At 44.7% G+C, this 14,861-nt stretch overlaps 1 protein-coding gene across 8 annotated transcripts in view; it reads left to right on the top strand.

Annotated features, from left to right (window-relative positions):
• CLUAP1 (clusterin associated protein 1) overlaps positions 1 to 14,861 on the top strand; it is a 54,653-nt gene that overhangs the window by 26,486 nt on the left and 13,306 nt on the right. For 6 of the 8 annotated variants that reach the window (XR_002829712.1, XM_023755267.1, XM_023755265.1 and 3 more), the window contains 4 exons: positions 1,616 to 1,688; positions 2,512 to 2,589; positions 7,549 to 7,656; positions 9,855 to 9,910. Coding sequence is in view for 7 of the 8 variants with exons in the window: in XM_023755267.1 (XP_023611035.1) it covers positions 1,616 to 1,688; positions 2,512 to 2,589; positions 7,549 to 7,656; positions 9,855 to 9,910 (315 nt within the window). In the remaining variant the exon portion in view is untranslated. Of the gene's footprint in view, positions 1 to 1,615; positions 1,689 to 2,511; positions 2,590 to 7,548; positions 7,657 to 9,854; positions 9,911 to 10,177; positions 10,235 to 14,861 lie in introns of all 8 variants that reach the window. The other 2 variants (XM_006090441.3, XM_014457311.2) reach the window with 2 other exon arrangements.

The following is a 14,861-nucleotide window of genomic DNA, read 5'->3' as shown; positions in this document are numbered from 1 at the left end:
TCACCCGAACTAGCTTATCAAAGACTGCTTTATATAGAGAAATCACAGTTGATTATTCTATGTCAAGAACCTTTCATCCCAGTATTTAAGGCCATTTAGGAAAGAGTATTTCAAATCCTCCTTCAGCATGTATTAATAAATACGGAATTCAGAGCAAAGGAAGTTGGACCAAGTTGCTCTCCCTTTTTGAATATCCTTAGGGATATTTCTGTTTAACCCAAGAATAGTCATTTAGAATCTATGTTCATGGTAAAACTAGTCTACAATCTCCCTTTCTTACATTGTCCCTGACAGCTTTTGGTATAAAGGTTATGCTAATCTTCTTATAAACCTGGGTGTTTGAATTAGTTGGAACTATTTTGCTCTCCAGGAGGGCTGGCTGGGAGTAACTACCACATTCACATGGACGTGTTTATCTTGACAAGGACCCTATTGCTGACATTACTGTATGGCAGAGGCAGGCAGTGGAGAGAGCCTGGAGTCCAGGATATTTTAAACATAGGTGCCTGGGAAAGAACAATAAAGAGCCATGAAAATAAACTGACCATTTTGTACTATCTCCTGGGGCCACCTCTGGGTTCAGAGAGTGTATTGAAGAACATGCTTCAGGCTGCATGTTCTTCCTTCAACAAGTACTTACCCTCTTTTTCTCCTATGGTCACATCTACTCTCTGTCCTTTTAATACCCGCCCCTCAAAATATCTTATGCATGAAATGCAGTGCTTTTTTAAAAAACGTTGATAGCATCAACAAAATTTTAAAGGCTAATTTCCTCTCCCATTATTGTTTTGACAATAATCAGGGCCACATTTTCGACCTAACTGAAATACTAGCTTGCTTTTAATCCTCTAGGAATTAAAGCCAGTATTTTATTTCTTTTCCCATCCTGATCAATCCCACCATTTAGTGTCTTTCAGGGCTTTAATTGTACAGGACAGAAAAACAATAAAATTATGCTTTACTCTTCCTAGAGTAAGAGGCCTGTAGTGCCCATATATCTATGCAGGCACACATGATGGGTATTTCATTGTGCCATTCAGTTTCCTTCAGAGTTATTGAGGTGCAGTGGGAGGAGCACTGGTTTGGGGGCCAGTCAGGCCCATTTTAGGTCCATTGTGACCTGTCTGGGAGCCTCCCTTTCCATAGGGCTGCTGGGTGATTATAGAGAGAAAGGGTATCGGGTTTCCTTCTGTAGTAGTATCTCAGGCAGTGTTAGTTCTCTTCCCCTTCTTTTTTATTTTGTTTTTTATTTTGTTAATCCTTATCCGAGGATATTTTTCCATTGATTTTTAGAGAGGCAGAGAGAGAAAAACATCGATGTGAAAGAGACACATGAATTTGTTGCCTCCCACATGCAACCTGACCAGGGCCATGGATCAAGCCTGCAACCTAGGTTACATGCTGTGCCCTTGACCAGAATCGAATTCAGGACCCCTCAGTCTGCAAGCCCATGCTCTATCCACCGAGCCAAACTGGCTAGGGCTCTTCCCCTTCTTTTGGTTTAGGTTTTTTTTTGGTTCTGTATCACAAACTTAGCAGTATTTACTCGAATGGTAAAAAATAAAATGTCCAGAAAGGGTCATCTCTTCTGTATCTTGTTTTTTCTGTTCCATAGGAAGCCGAAAATACTCTCCGTCTGATGCAGAACAAGCTGAAGGAAGAAGAAAAGCGACTACTCAAGAGTGGAAGTAAGTCTATACTTTTTTTTTTTATTCTGGAGCAGCATTTTTAGCATTGAAAAATTTATATGTATATTTTCTTTTCAAAAGGCAATTTTCTCACAACTTTTATATCTGGTACCATTTTATTTCAGTCAAGAGCTCAAGAGACTGGTTTAAGTTATATAACATTTAAAGCACATTTGGTTTTTTATGCCAACTAAAATAGTGTTTTGCTCTTTCTAAATGTTAGTTTAAATATATATAATATATAATTATAAAAGAAAAATTTGTCTTGGAGGTCTGTAGAGTTCCTTATTTTAGGGCAGATTGTTGGAGAACAAGCAACACAATGAAGTGTAAGTGAATAGATCACTTGCTTAACCCCCCATCCCACACACCCATCGTTAGCAGAGCTATCATCTATAGAGAAATGGGAGTTACCTCTATATAAGATCTAGATTCTGGGAAGGAATGTCCTCCATGGCTGGTTAGCATAGTTCACCCATGAACTAACTTCACCAAGGTGTCAAGTCAGCCTCGGGAGCTATAGCAGCACATGATCTTCCTGCTGAATTGATGGCTTTGTCTCATAGTGTTACTTCTTGCCCTTTTTTCATGATGATATATTTTATTCTCCCATGCTTGAACATAGTATACCTGGGACATCAGGCATGCTCTTTCTCTCTGTCTTTTCTTGTCTCTCTCTTATTTTGCACTTGGTCTGTGCCTCTCCAGACTCTCAGGGAACTCTGGAAGGAGAATAGGAACTGCTGGGAAATCCTCTTGGGTAAGGTTAGGAAATTCCAAGGGCCTCTCTAGCCAAAGCAGCCCCTTGCCTTTATGGTTCCAGGTCAGCCAGGAGAGCCCGAAGCTGCCCTAAGTGATAAGACCGCATGGAATTTATCCCCTCCTGGGAGGCCTGGCACAGGTAAGAGCTCTGGTTGGTTGGCTGTATCCTGCTCTGCCCCAGGCCAGCACATTAAGACCTTTCTCACTTACCTTGGTTTGTTCTTCTGAACTCAGACTTTCATTTTGTGACCCATAGGTTTGGGATCTCTTGAAGGACAAAGATTCTTAGAAGCATGTGTGATTTAATTATTTCAGAAAAATTTCCAATTTAAACCAGCTTAATGAAGGATAGCACTTAATTAGCTTGGAGTGGACAAAGAAGTTAGGAAAATATTTATGAAGGACCATTCTCATTTCTACTCACCCTAAGGTTCTTTGCTTTCTTTGCATATGTGGGAACATTGCCCAGAGTATTGGGATCAGAGAAGAAATATATAAAGGCAGACTCTATGAATTTTTCTCCATCTGTGAAAGATTCCTCCAAATAGAAAAATACAATAGTACATAGACATGAAACAAGAGCAAGAATTAGTAAAATCTAAGAGCTGCAAGAGATCATCTTGTTCAGGCCACTCTTCAGGGAGCTGATTCAACCTAGCAAAGCATTATTAAGTATCTGGGTGCTAAGGATACATGAGTGGATAAAAGATAGGGATCCTTGCCCTAACTGATCTCACATGTTAGCAGTATGCTAGCAGTGTGCTAGCATGCTAGGAGACACATAGTAAGCAAGCTGTATGGAGAAGGTGAAAAATCCCATGGGGGAAATGCAGAGCAGGGTACGAGGAATAGCGAAGGTGACAGAATTGCTGCTTTATTTATTTATTTTTTTAATATATTTTATTGATTTTTTACAGAGAGAGGAAGGGAGAGAGATAGTCAGAAACATCGATGAGAGAGAAACATCAATCAGCCGCCTCCTGCACATCTCCCACTGGGGATGTGCCCGCAACCCAGGTACATGCCCTTGACCGGAATCGAACCTGGGACCCCTCAGTCCGCAGGCCGACGCTCTATCCACTGAGCCAAACCGGCTTCGGCCAGAATTGCTGCTTTAAATAGGGAGTTAGGCCTCACTGAGGGGATGCTATTTCAGTAAAGACTAAATCAGCAGAGCACATGGAAGCTCTCTAGAAAAGACCCTTTTGGGTTCATTACTTCGTCTTGATTGGCCATTGGAGATTGATTCAACCTCAAGGCCTTCTCCTGTCCCCAGAAATCAGGACTCAAAGTTCCAGTTCTCTAATCACATGGTTGGCTTCTACTGGCAACCAGGTCCCACCGTTGGGTGAGATCCAAAAGTCACCTCATTTACTTAACAAGAGATACCATTGTTACTCTCATCATTTAAGAAAGTCATTGGGATTTGGGAGCTCTGTGCCAGGAACGGGGAGGAAGGCCAAATCTATATTTCTTCTTATAAATCACAATATCACAGTAACCTAGCTGTGATTCCGTTTTTATGGTATAGTGGAAAGCAGATGTTTATACATTTAACACATACATGGTGGGGCAAAAGTAGGTTTACAGCTGTTCGTATGGGAAAATAATACAATAATTAGTAAATAATAATACCAGAGTAACCTCTGTGTTTTGAGTACTCACAACTGTAAACCTTCTTTTGCCCTGCCCTGTATTTACTGCATGCCTACTGTGTGTCAGGCATTGTGCCAGCCCACAGTGATTGGTGAGGCTCTCAGGGAGCTCCAAGTCTAGAACTGTACTATCCACTACTTAGCCACCAGCTACATGTGGTCCTGAGCACTTGAAATGTGGCTAGTCCAAACTGAGGTGTGCTGTTTGTGGAGAATATGTAACCAGACAACCAATGGGTCTGCGCTGCCTGTCACTGCTTGAGCCAATTAAGCAGAGACAGAGTTGAATCATGTATGAGTGTTTATTCCATTCATGCTGGAAGTATGTGAAAGCAGCAAGTCATCCACAAAAATCTGCTCCGCAACCCCCCATAAGCCAGCTGCTTATATTGAACTAGAGGCCCGGTGCACAAAAATTTGTGCACTTGGGCGGCGGGGGGTCCCTCAGCCTGGCCTGTGCCCATTCACAGTCCAGGACCTCTTGGGGGATGTCCACCTGTCGACTTAGGCCCACTCCCCAGGGGATCAGGCCTAAGCTTGCAGTCAAACATCCTTCTGGCAGCCAGGGAGCCCTCGGGGGATGTTCGACTAAAGGCTTAGGCCCCCAAGGGATCAGGTCTAAACCGTTAGTTGGACATTCTTAGTGCTGCCACGGACGTGGGAGAGGCTCCTGCCACCACTACTGCACTGGCCAGCTTCTGGCTGAGTGGCACTCCCCATATGGAAGTGCACTGACCACCAGGGGGCAACTTCTGCATTGAGCGTCTGCCCCCTGGTGGCCAGTGCGCATCATAGCAACCGGTCATTCTGCTGTTCAGTCAGTGTGCATATTAGCCTTTTATTATTATTATATAGGATGTCCCTATTTCCCCCCTTTTGCCCCCTCTACCCAGCTCTTGCCCCCCACTTCTCTCTGGCCATCACCATACTGTTGTCTGTGTCCATGGGTTGTGCATATATTTTCTTTGGCTAATCCCTTCTTTAAATTCACTTCTTTAAATTTTTACTTTCAGATAAGTGCTTATAACTGCACTATTTTATATTTTCTATTATATCATTTAGAATTAAGATATTTTTTAATTGAACCCTTGTAAATTTTAGCACAATTTAATAAATTATGCTAGAAGCAATTAGGTTTTTCATGTAATGCAGATACATTTCAATTAATATTTTATTAATTTTTAATTTTTTAATATTTTAATTTGAAATAATCTTATACATGTAAAAAAAACCAATAAAATACTACAGCATATTATATGTACCCTTCAACCAATTTCTTAGGTGTTAATAATTTAAACATAACCATTATACAACTAACAAAATTTGGAATATATTTTTCTTATAATCTCTTTAATGTTACTTAATCCATTTACTTTGTTTTTGTTAATCTTCACCCAACGATATTTTTCTATTGAATTTTAGAGAGAGTAAAGGGAAAGGGAGAGACACATTGATTGGTTGCCTCCTGCACATGCTTTGATAGGGACTGGGGATCAAGCCAGCAACTGAAGTACATGTTGCATGTGGCTAGCCAGTTGTCCCAGCACCATTTGTTGGAAAGACTCTCCTTTCCCTGTTGAATTATATCAGCACTATTGTCTGCTGTACTTAATTTTAGCATATCACTGACAACTCAGTGATTTCAGTGTCAGCATGTGTTGGTTTTAGTTTACCTGCTTAGTCCTCAGTGAAACGTTTTGAGTTGTCAGAAGAAATCATGTTGAGCTTGAAATATCTGTATTAATGTTGTTTTAAAATTCATGATATCATTTGGTTTATGTTACATTGGGTACCGATTTAATGTCATAATTTTCCTGGATAAAATAAAAAGTGAACTAAGCTGAACAGTGATTTCATTTTATAATCATTACTTTGTGGTAACATTTAATCATATTCTGGTAAGGGCTTTTGGAAGGTGGTAGTTTTCAGGTCGATTGTATTGAAGTCTTGCAGGATGCTGTTATTGACACACTCTGGCTCCCAGGTTTGCTCCTCTGTGCTGCAGAGCACCGCTCTTCTCTCCATGGCTAAAGAAAGCAGAAAACGTTCACTCTGTGCTCAGCTAGACATAGCCTCCATTTCATTTCCCTCTTAGATCAGGGTCTAAGCCAGCCGTGGGCAAACTACGGCCCGCAGGCTGGATTCGGCCCGTTTGAAATGAATAAAACTAAAAAAAAAAAAAGACCGTACCCTTTTATGTAATGATGTTTACTTTGAATTTATATTAGTTCACACAAACACTCCATCCATGCTTTTGTTCCGGCCCTCCGGTCCAGTTTAAGAACCCATTGTGGCCCTCGAGTCAAAAAGTTTTGCCCACCCCTGGTCTAAGCAAAGCTTTTTTGTAGACGAACACTTCCTATACTTCCAAACTGACTTATGAGTCAGTGATCAGAACAGCAGCTGCACACTCCTCCAGTGCCATTCTTAAAACCTATGTCTGTCCCTGGGTGCAGAGTAGTTAGGTGCTGGGCAGTAAAAGCTTTTTCTCCCCACTGTGGAAACTCTCATTCTGTAGGTTTCCATAAGGAAATGTTCAACGTGCACCAAACTCCAGGAGAGTATTTAAGAAATTAATGTAAAAGGCCATGGTGTTGAGAATGACCTTTCTTTTCTTTTTTTTTTTTTTTAAATATATTTTATTGATTTTTTACAGAGAGGAAGGGAGAGAGATAGAGAGTTAGAAACATCGATGAGAGAGAAACATCGATCAGCTGCCTCTTGCACACCCCCTACTGGGGATGTGCTCTCATTCTGTAGGTTTCCATAAGGAAATGTTCAACGTGCACCAAACTCCAGGAGAGTATTTAAGAAATTAATGTAAAAGGCCATGGTGTTGAGAATGACCTTTCTTTATATCTTTATAATGGAATTTTCTCTAGTGAAGAATGTCATGAGCACGTACGTTTTCATTGCCAGGCAGTAGGTCACATCTTTCTCATGCCAGCCCTGCTCAGGCCATTCCTGTCCTGGTCTCCTTCTTGCCTCCAGTCTTGTTTTGGTGCAGTCACTGACCTTTTCAGTGGGGTATTCTTCATCTTTGTTATCCTCAAGGAGCTTGAGTTTTGGTGACACAGCCTAAGACTGAACAAAGAATTTTTTTTTCCTTCCAACTAACCAAGAACTCCTAGCTATCATGACAGCTGGCTAGTCAATTGTTTAATTTCACATACTGGAATAGTGTTTCTAGCTAATGTATCAGACCCACATTTTTCTAGCTTTGGAAAAATTAAAAAAATAAAAACTAACTGCCTATTGTTTGTATTAACTCTTCACTAAGTATCTACTAGCAAATCCTGAAGTTCTCATAAAATCTAATGCATCAAAAGAAAGGCTGAGAAGTGCATATGCCTTGCCAAGAGCCTTACTGGACAGAGGCTGGTTTAGAAGTAATGATGGATCCACCGCTCCCCCCCTCTTTTTTCTTACTGTGTTCCTGCCAGGTAATGATGACTCGGACATCGACATCCAGGAGGATGATGAATCTGACAGTGAACTGGAAGAGAGACGGCTGTCCAAGCCACGGACAGCCATGGAGGTGCTCATGCAAGGTACCAGGGCTTCTTTCCCTTGGCCTCCTCCCTGTGCCTGTCATCGAACACCACGGCCAGAACTGGGTCAGGGCTGCTTGGTAGTAAGGCCCATAAGCACACTGTGAGTGGCCCTGTTGTTTATCAGGATTTGGCTCTTAAACTGCTCAGTGGTCATCTTTGTCACTAATGCTCTTATCTGGAGTCCCAAGAAGGGCCAATTCTTATTTGTGGCTTGGTGTTTCTCACAGAGTTTACAGGAACACACTGCCTCTGCCACTGAGCTACATTCTGCCCTTTTTGGGTCCAAAGTGTTCTCAGTGCAGTTGATACCTTATAGTCAGATAATGTCCAAAGAAGGGACTTACAGAAACATCTCTGCCATTTAAAAATGTTCTTCTAATTTCTACTTTCTCACTGTAACAGATTCAAGCAATAAAATGTGTGGAGCAAATCTGGGTGAGAGGTCTTCCTCATGTTTCACTCCCCACCTTAGGCCAGGGCGTGTCCTTCCAAATTGCCTTCACACACACACACTGAAACATGGACACAAAGATCATCTGAAAGGTTTTTTACTCGGAGTGAGACCAGACTATGTGTGTGGTTCTGCAATCTGCTTTAAAAAAAAATTTAAATATATTGAACTCTTCCCATGTCAGTAAAATATAGATCTCCTTCTTTCTTTTTGATAGCTGCATATTAGTCCATAGTATGACTGTACCTGTAATTTACTTGGCTATTCCCATGTTGATAGATACTTAAGTATCTATCAATACTTAAGATACTCTTTTCCCTATAGATTTTTCTGCACATCTGCAAGTGTTTCTTTAGGCTATGTCATTAAAAGTGGAATTCTTAGGTCAAAGGTTATGTAAATTAAATTCTGAAAGATACTACTAAATTGCCCTATATTTGCCTTTAAAAACATTTCTTATCTGCCACTTATTAATTTTTGGAGCACAATTGCATTTTTATATACATAATAAATTTAAATGGTAAGTGATCTTCCATTTGTCATTTCATATTAACTTTTGTTGTTAACTGTTTTCTCTTATTTTAGGTCCACCTCTCTTTACTTACTACATTTTGCTTTGTTCATAGGATACTTAGGTGCTCTGATTTTTTTTTTAATCTTCCTTTAATTTTTTGACGGCTTCATGACATCAATAGAGGTTAGAGGTTATGACTCCTATTCTACCATATGGAAGCCAGGGCTCTAAAATGGTATGTGATTAGTTCAGCAGAACCTAGTAAAGGCACCGGTGCTCCTAAATTCTACTTCTGACAATTCACTGCAGAAGTGAAACAGCACAAGATCTGCATTTTACCTGACCCAAGGAACAGTATCTGTAACAGCTCCTGGTCGTCACTCCAGGCCTGTCCTGAGTGAACTCCCCTCTGAGCTGCCCTCACTGCCTTTCTCCGGAGGCCTGGACCTGCGGTCATGGGTGTTCGCTTCTCAGCCTTCAGGTATGAGAGCAGCTCTCTGTCTCCACCCGGTGAAGGATGCCTCTGAGTCTGCATAATCACATCTAGGCTTCCACGGGAGGAATGGAGAACCACTCTAATAATGATGATGTTTTCAAAGATGAACTTTTTAAAAAATATGTATTTTTATGATTTTAGAGAGGAAGGGAGAGGGAGAGAGATAGAAACATCAATGATAAGAATCATTGATCGGCTGCCTCCCTAAATCACTTTAGGGAAAGTGATTTTCCCCTAAAACATTTACAGAATGCATCTTTATTTTTCTGATTTATGATCCATGCTTACATTTCACTGCTCTTTTCTTTGTTTTAATGTGGAAATGCAGAAAATCCATTACCATTTGTCGGCAGTTCTGATTAGTTGGGATGCTACTTAAGTGTTTTAATTTAATTCTTCTTTTTCCCAATGTTCTAAAGCTGTGGTCAGCAAACCGCGACTCACGAGCCACATGTGGCTCTTTAGCCCCTTGAGTGTGGCTCTTCCACAAAATACCACGTGCGGGCGTACACGTACAGTGCGATTGAAATTTCGTGGCCCATGCGCAGAAGTCGGTATTTTTTGGAAGAGCCCGTATTTGTGGAAGAGCCACACTCAAGGGGCCAAAGAGCCGTGTGTGGCTTGCGAGCCATGGTTTGCTGACCACTGTTCTAAAGGAAGGCAAATCTTAAATGCTATTTTATGTCTTATTTTACAAGGTTTTTGCAATTTCTTCATGCTTTTATTCTCCCCAGGAAGACCTAGCAAACACATCGTGGGCACAATGCAAGGTGGAGACTCCGATGATGATGTGAGTCCCGACCAGCCCCCGTTAGCAGTTGTATTCTCTCTAGTCTTGGGCTGGCCTCCGTGACTGCATTAGCCAGGAACTAAGCATGTTTGACCAGCTTAGCGTGAGGTGTGGTTTCTCAGCCCGCATCCCTGGATTTGTGGCAGTTTGGCCTCCCAAGAAGCTGGACTTTCTTCTTTGATTGTTGATGGCTCACTTCTTTTCAAATGAACCTGCTTCCCCTACTTTTTCCCCCTCTCATGTTCTGTCTGCTCTCACTTTCCAAAGATGGAAGGAGCACCAGCTCTGTTAGGTAAATGCAAGACTTCCAGCTCCAAGACGCAGGTTGGTTTTCTTTTTCACCCCATCCATCCGTGTGTGTGTGTGTGTGTGTGTGTGTGTGTGTGTGTGTGTGTATCTGCTTGTTCAGAGCCAGCAGAGAGCCTTCCCCAAGAATGATGCTTCTGTATCCTGGGCAAAAAGCTACTCAAAATGGATCCCACAGTGAATGGTCAAGTTACCTAGAGGTGCCTATTCTAAGAAGGAGGAGTAAGTGCTGAGCCAAGGACAAGAAAGGTTGTGGTTTGGGAGTCATCTGGCCCTTGAACCATAACCTAGAAAGGAAGGGATGCTGCTGAGGGCCTGGGGTCAAGACCAGCCCTCTCTCCAGCTCCTTTTCTGGGGAGAGAACATGATAAGGAGGCTCTCCTGAGACCAGGGCCTCTGAGAGGCGGGGCAAGGAGCTGCAGCACCTTGATCGTTATTAAGTGGATAACTGACTGGGAAATGAACCAGAATGGGGAAACAAGGGGTCCCTGCTGGGGCCCAGCTGTTGGGGCTCTTGCATTCATCATTCTGGGCCTGCCTTCTTTGTTGCAGTCCCTGGCAATACTGTCAATCCCAAGTGGTAAAGGGTGACTAGATTGACACCAATCACAGATCTCCCCATCAGGTTGAATATCACATGTGTCTAGAATGTGGCACTAGTGGCTACACAGAGACAGCATGAGTCTTACGTTCTTTTTTTTATTGATTGGCTGCCTCCCCCATGCCCCCCTCCTCCGCCCCCTACTGGAGCCCGCAACTCAGGCATGTGCCATTGACTGGAATTGAACCTGGGAGACCCTTCAGTTCGCAGGCCGATGCTCTATCCACTGAACCAGATCAGTGAGGGCGAGTCTTATGTTCTTGTACAAAAGGTCCATTTATTTAGTATCAGCCGTGTGTACTATCACAGAAATTCACCGGAGGGAGAGGTCAGTCAGGTGTGCTGGGCAAGATGCACAGAAATAGAACCTTGAATACATAGAAGATGATCTTTAGAAAAGCAGAGAAACTACCTCAAAAATTTTAAGAAGATAGGTGATGGATGGTTAAACAGCTTCTATCCATCCATCTTATTCATCCAAGACAGAACTAAGGAAAGTCTGGTGATACCCAGCGAGCGCTGGCTGGCCTCTTGTGATTTGCTTGATCATTTATATAGCTTTCTACTTTTCAGAACAATTGCATTATTGTAGCTTAAATCTGCTCTGTGCCTGTTGTCACTTGTTTATTTCAGGGAGGATGTTTTCATGCACCATCCCCTAAGCATAGGAATTTGTCCTTCACGTGTTCACTCAGTCACTGGACAGATATTATTTGAGTGCCTGTTATGTAACTGGCACTATTATAGATAGTGCGGAATACAGTAATGAATAGAAATAAGGTCTTTGCCTTTATGAAACTTACAGTCCAATGGTAGTGAAGCAGACCCATCAGGGCTCATAGTGGTTAAGAAAAATAAAGTAGGTCTTGGAACAGAGTGATAGGAATGAGGAATGCCTTTTGATTGGTCATGAAAGATCTCTCTGATAAGGTGACATTTGGGCAGAGGCCTGAAGGGAAGGAGGGACATGGTGCTGGGGAGAGGCATCCTGATCACAGGAAATACGGTTTCTGCATTCGAGGACCAGAGGCGATGGCTTGACTGGAATGGGATGAGCTGGGGGCAGGAGCAGCAGGGGCTGTGCAGAGCTTTGCAGGGTATGACGAAGACTTAGCATTTTCTCTGAGTACAGTGGGAAGGTGCTAGAGAATCCTGAGACCAGGAGTGCCAAGAACTGACTCACATTTAAGAGAGCCCAGTGAAGAGGCGTTTGCAAGAGTCTAGTTCAGAGGTGATGATGGCGGTGGCTTAGCCTTGGGTCGTAGCAGCAGAGGTGTTGAAAAGTAGTCAGGTTCTGAACATGTTTCTTAGGTAAGAACCATCAGGTTTTATTAATTGGACACGGGGTGTTAAAGAAAATGAAGGATGCCTTGGTGTGGCAAAATTGGCCAAAAGCACAAAACTGTGAGGCAGACCTGAGGAAGAAGCTTGGCTAGCAGATTGAGAGTTTGGATTTTGGACGTTCTAAGTGTGAATTGCCTGCTAGATGTCCACATGCTGATGCTGACTTGAAGTTCAAGTCTGGAGTTCAAAGTCAGGTCTGGGCTAGAGATTGAATTGGGGGAAACATCCAAATCTGGTGGTCTTCAAGCACAAGGGTACATGTGATTGTTTGGAAGAGAGAGAAGTAGGAGAAGAGAGGATGCCCAAGGCCCTGAGCCAGCCCCACATTGTGGGGGTCAGGGAGATGTAGGGGGTTGGGCAAGTAAGACAAGACACAGGAATGAGGTGGGGTGAGAACCCAAGAGAGAAGGGTGCCCTGGAAGACAGAATAGTGTATGCCAGGGGAGAAGGAGCCTGTAGGTCAAACAGGAGGACAGAGAATTACCTCATGAACCCACCAAATATGTCAGTCTTAACAAGAGAAGTTTGGGGGATTGATGGGGTGAGAGCCTGACCAGAGTGTGCTTAAGGCAGTGAGAGCCCTAGCCGGTTTGGCTCAGTGGATAGAGCGCTGGCCTGCAGACCCGGGTTTGATTCTGGTCATGGGCACATGCCTGGGTTGCAGGTTTGGTCCCTAGTAGGGGGCGTGCAGTAGGCAGTCAATCAATGATTCTCTCTCATCATTAATGTTTCTATCTCTCCCTCCCCCTTCCTCTCTGAAATCAATTTAAAAAAATATTAAAATTTTTTTTTTAAAAAGAGGTAGTGAGAGGGGAACAGGTGACGACAGTGAGTTCAAAACTCACTCAAGGAGTTTTGTTGTGAGGGGAACAGAGAAACAGGGCAGAGTAGCTGGAGGGGAAGGTAGGATTAAGTTTTGAGGTTTTTACTTTGTTTTTTTAAGAAGAAGGAAATTGCAGTGTATATGTATGCTGGTGGGAATGCTTTAGCTAGAGCGACCAACCATCCTAGTTTACCTGGGATGCAGGACTTGCAGTTTTAAACCTGGCTGAGTTGGTTACCCTAGATCTAGATGAAGGAGGAGGCTGTTTTTTGTTTTTTTTAATCCTTACCTGAGGATGGATGGAGATACACACACACACACACACACACACACACACACACACACACACTAGTGGCCCAGTGCACAAAATTTGTGCACGGGTGGAGGGGTATGGCCCTCAGCCTGGACTGCACCCTCTTCAATCTGGGATCCCTCGGGGGATGTCCGACTGCCCCCATAGGGATCAGGCCTAAACTGGCAGTTGGACATCCCTCTTGCAATCCAGGACCGCTGGCTCCTAACCACTCACCTGCCTGCCTGCCTGATTGCCCCTAACCACTCTGTCTGCCGGCCTGCTCACCCCCAACTGCAACCCCTGCTGGCCTTCTCGCCCCCAACTTCCCCCCCTTTCTGGCCTTATTGCCCCAACTGCCCTCTCTTGCTGGCCTGCTCGTCCCTAACCGCCTCTGCCTTGACCCCGCCACCATGGCTTTGTCTAGAAGGTCTCCTGGTCTAATTAGCATATTACCCTTTTATTAGTATAGATACTAGAGGCCTGGTGCATGAAATTTGTGCACTCAGGGAGGGTGTCCCTCACCCCGGCCTTCACTCTCTCGCAGTCTGGGAGCCCTCGGGGGATTTCTGACTGCCACAGAGGCGGGAGAGGCTCCCACCACCACCGTTGTGCTCATTAGCTGTGAGCCTGGCTTCTGGCTGAGCAGCACTTCCCCTGTGGGAGCGCACTGACCACCAGGGGGGAGCTGCTACATTGAGCGTCTGCCCTGTGGTGGTCAGTGCACATCATAGCAATTGGTCGTTCTGCTGTTCAGTCAATTTGCATATTAGCCTTTTATTATATAGGACTAGAGGCCCGGTGCACAAAAATTTGTGCACTCGGGGGGGGGGGGGTCGCCCAGGCCGGCCTGTGCCCTCTCGCAGTCTGGGACCCCTCGGGAGATAACGACCTGCTGGCTTAGGCCTGCTCCCGGGTGGCAGAGGGCAGGCCCAATCCCTAGGTGCAGCCCCTGGTCGGGCTCAGAGCAGGGCTGATTGGGGAGTTGGGGCGCCACCCCCTGTCATGCACAGAGCAGGGCGGATTGGGAGGTTGCGATGCCACCCTCAGTCACGCTCAGGGTAGGACCAATTGGGGGGTTGGGGCTCCGCCCCCTGTCACACTCAAGGCAGGGTCGATGGGGAGGTTGCGGCGCCACCCCCGTCACGCACAGAGCAGGGCCAATCAGGGGGTTGGGGCACTGCCCCCTGTCACGCACAGAGCAGGGCCATCACGGGGGTTGGGGCTCCATACCGGTGTCACGCACAGAGCAGGGCAATCGGGGTTGGGGCTCTGCTCCTGTCAGGCACAGAGCAGGCCCATCAGGGGGGTTGGGGCTCCGTACCCTGTCAGGCACAGAGCAGGGCCAATCAGGGGTTTGGGGAGCTCCCCCCTGTCATGCACAGAGCAGGGCCGATCAGGGGGTTGAGGAGCTCCCCCCTGTCACGCACAGAGCAGGGCCGATGAGGGGGTTGAGGAGCTCCCCCCTGTCACTCACAGAGTAGGGCCAATAGGGGAGTTGGGGCACCGCCCCCCTGTCAAACACAGAGCAGGGCGGGATCAGGGGGGTTGGGGGGGCCGCCCTCTATCACCCACAGAGAAGGCC

This window comes from Myotis lucifugus, unplaced genomic scaffold (assembly GCF_000147115.1).
Source record: "Myotis lucifugus unplaced genomic scaffold, Myoluc2.0 scaffold_72, whole genome shotgun sequence".
Taxonomy (NCBI): Eukaryota; Metazoa; Chordata; class Mammalia; order Chiroptera; family Vespertilionidae; genus Myotis; species Myotis lucifugus.
This window is presented reverse-complemented; position numbering and strand designations above follow the sequence as displayed.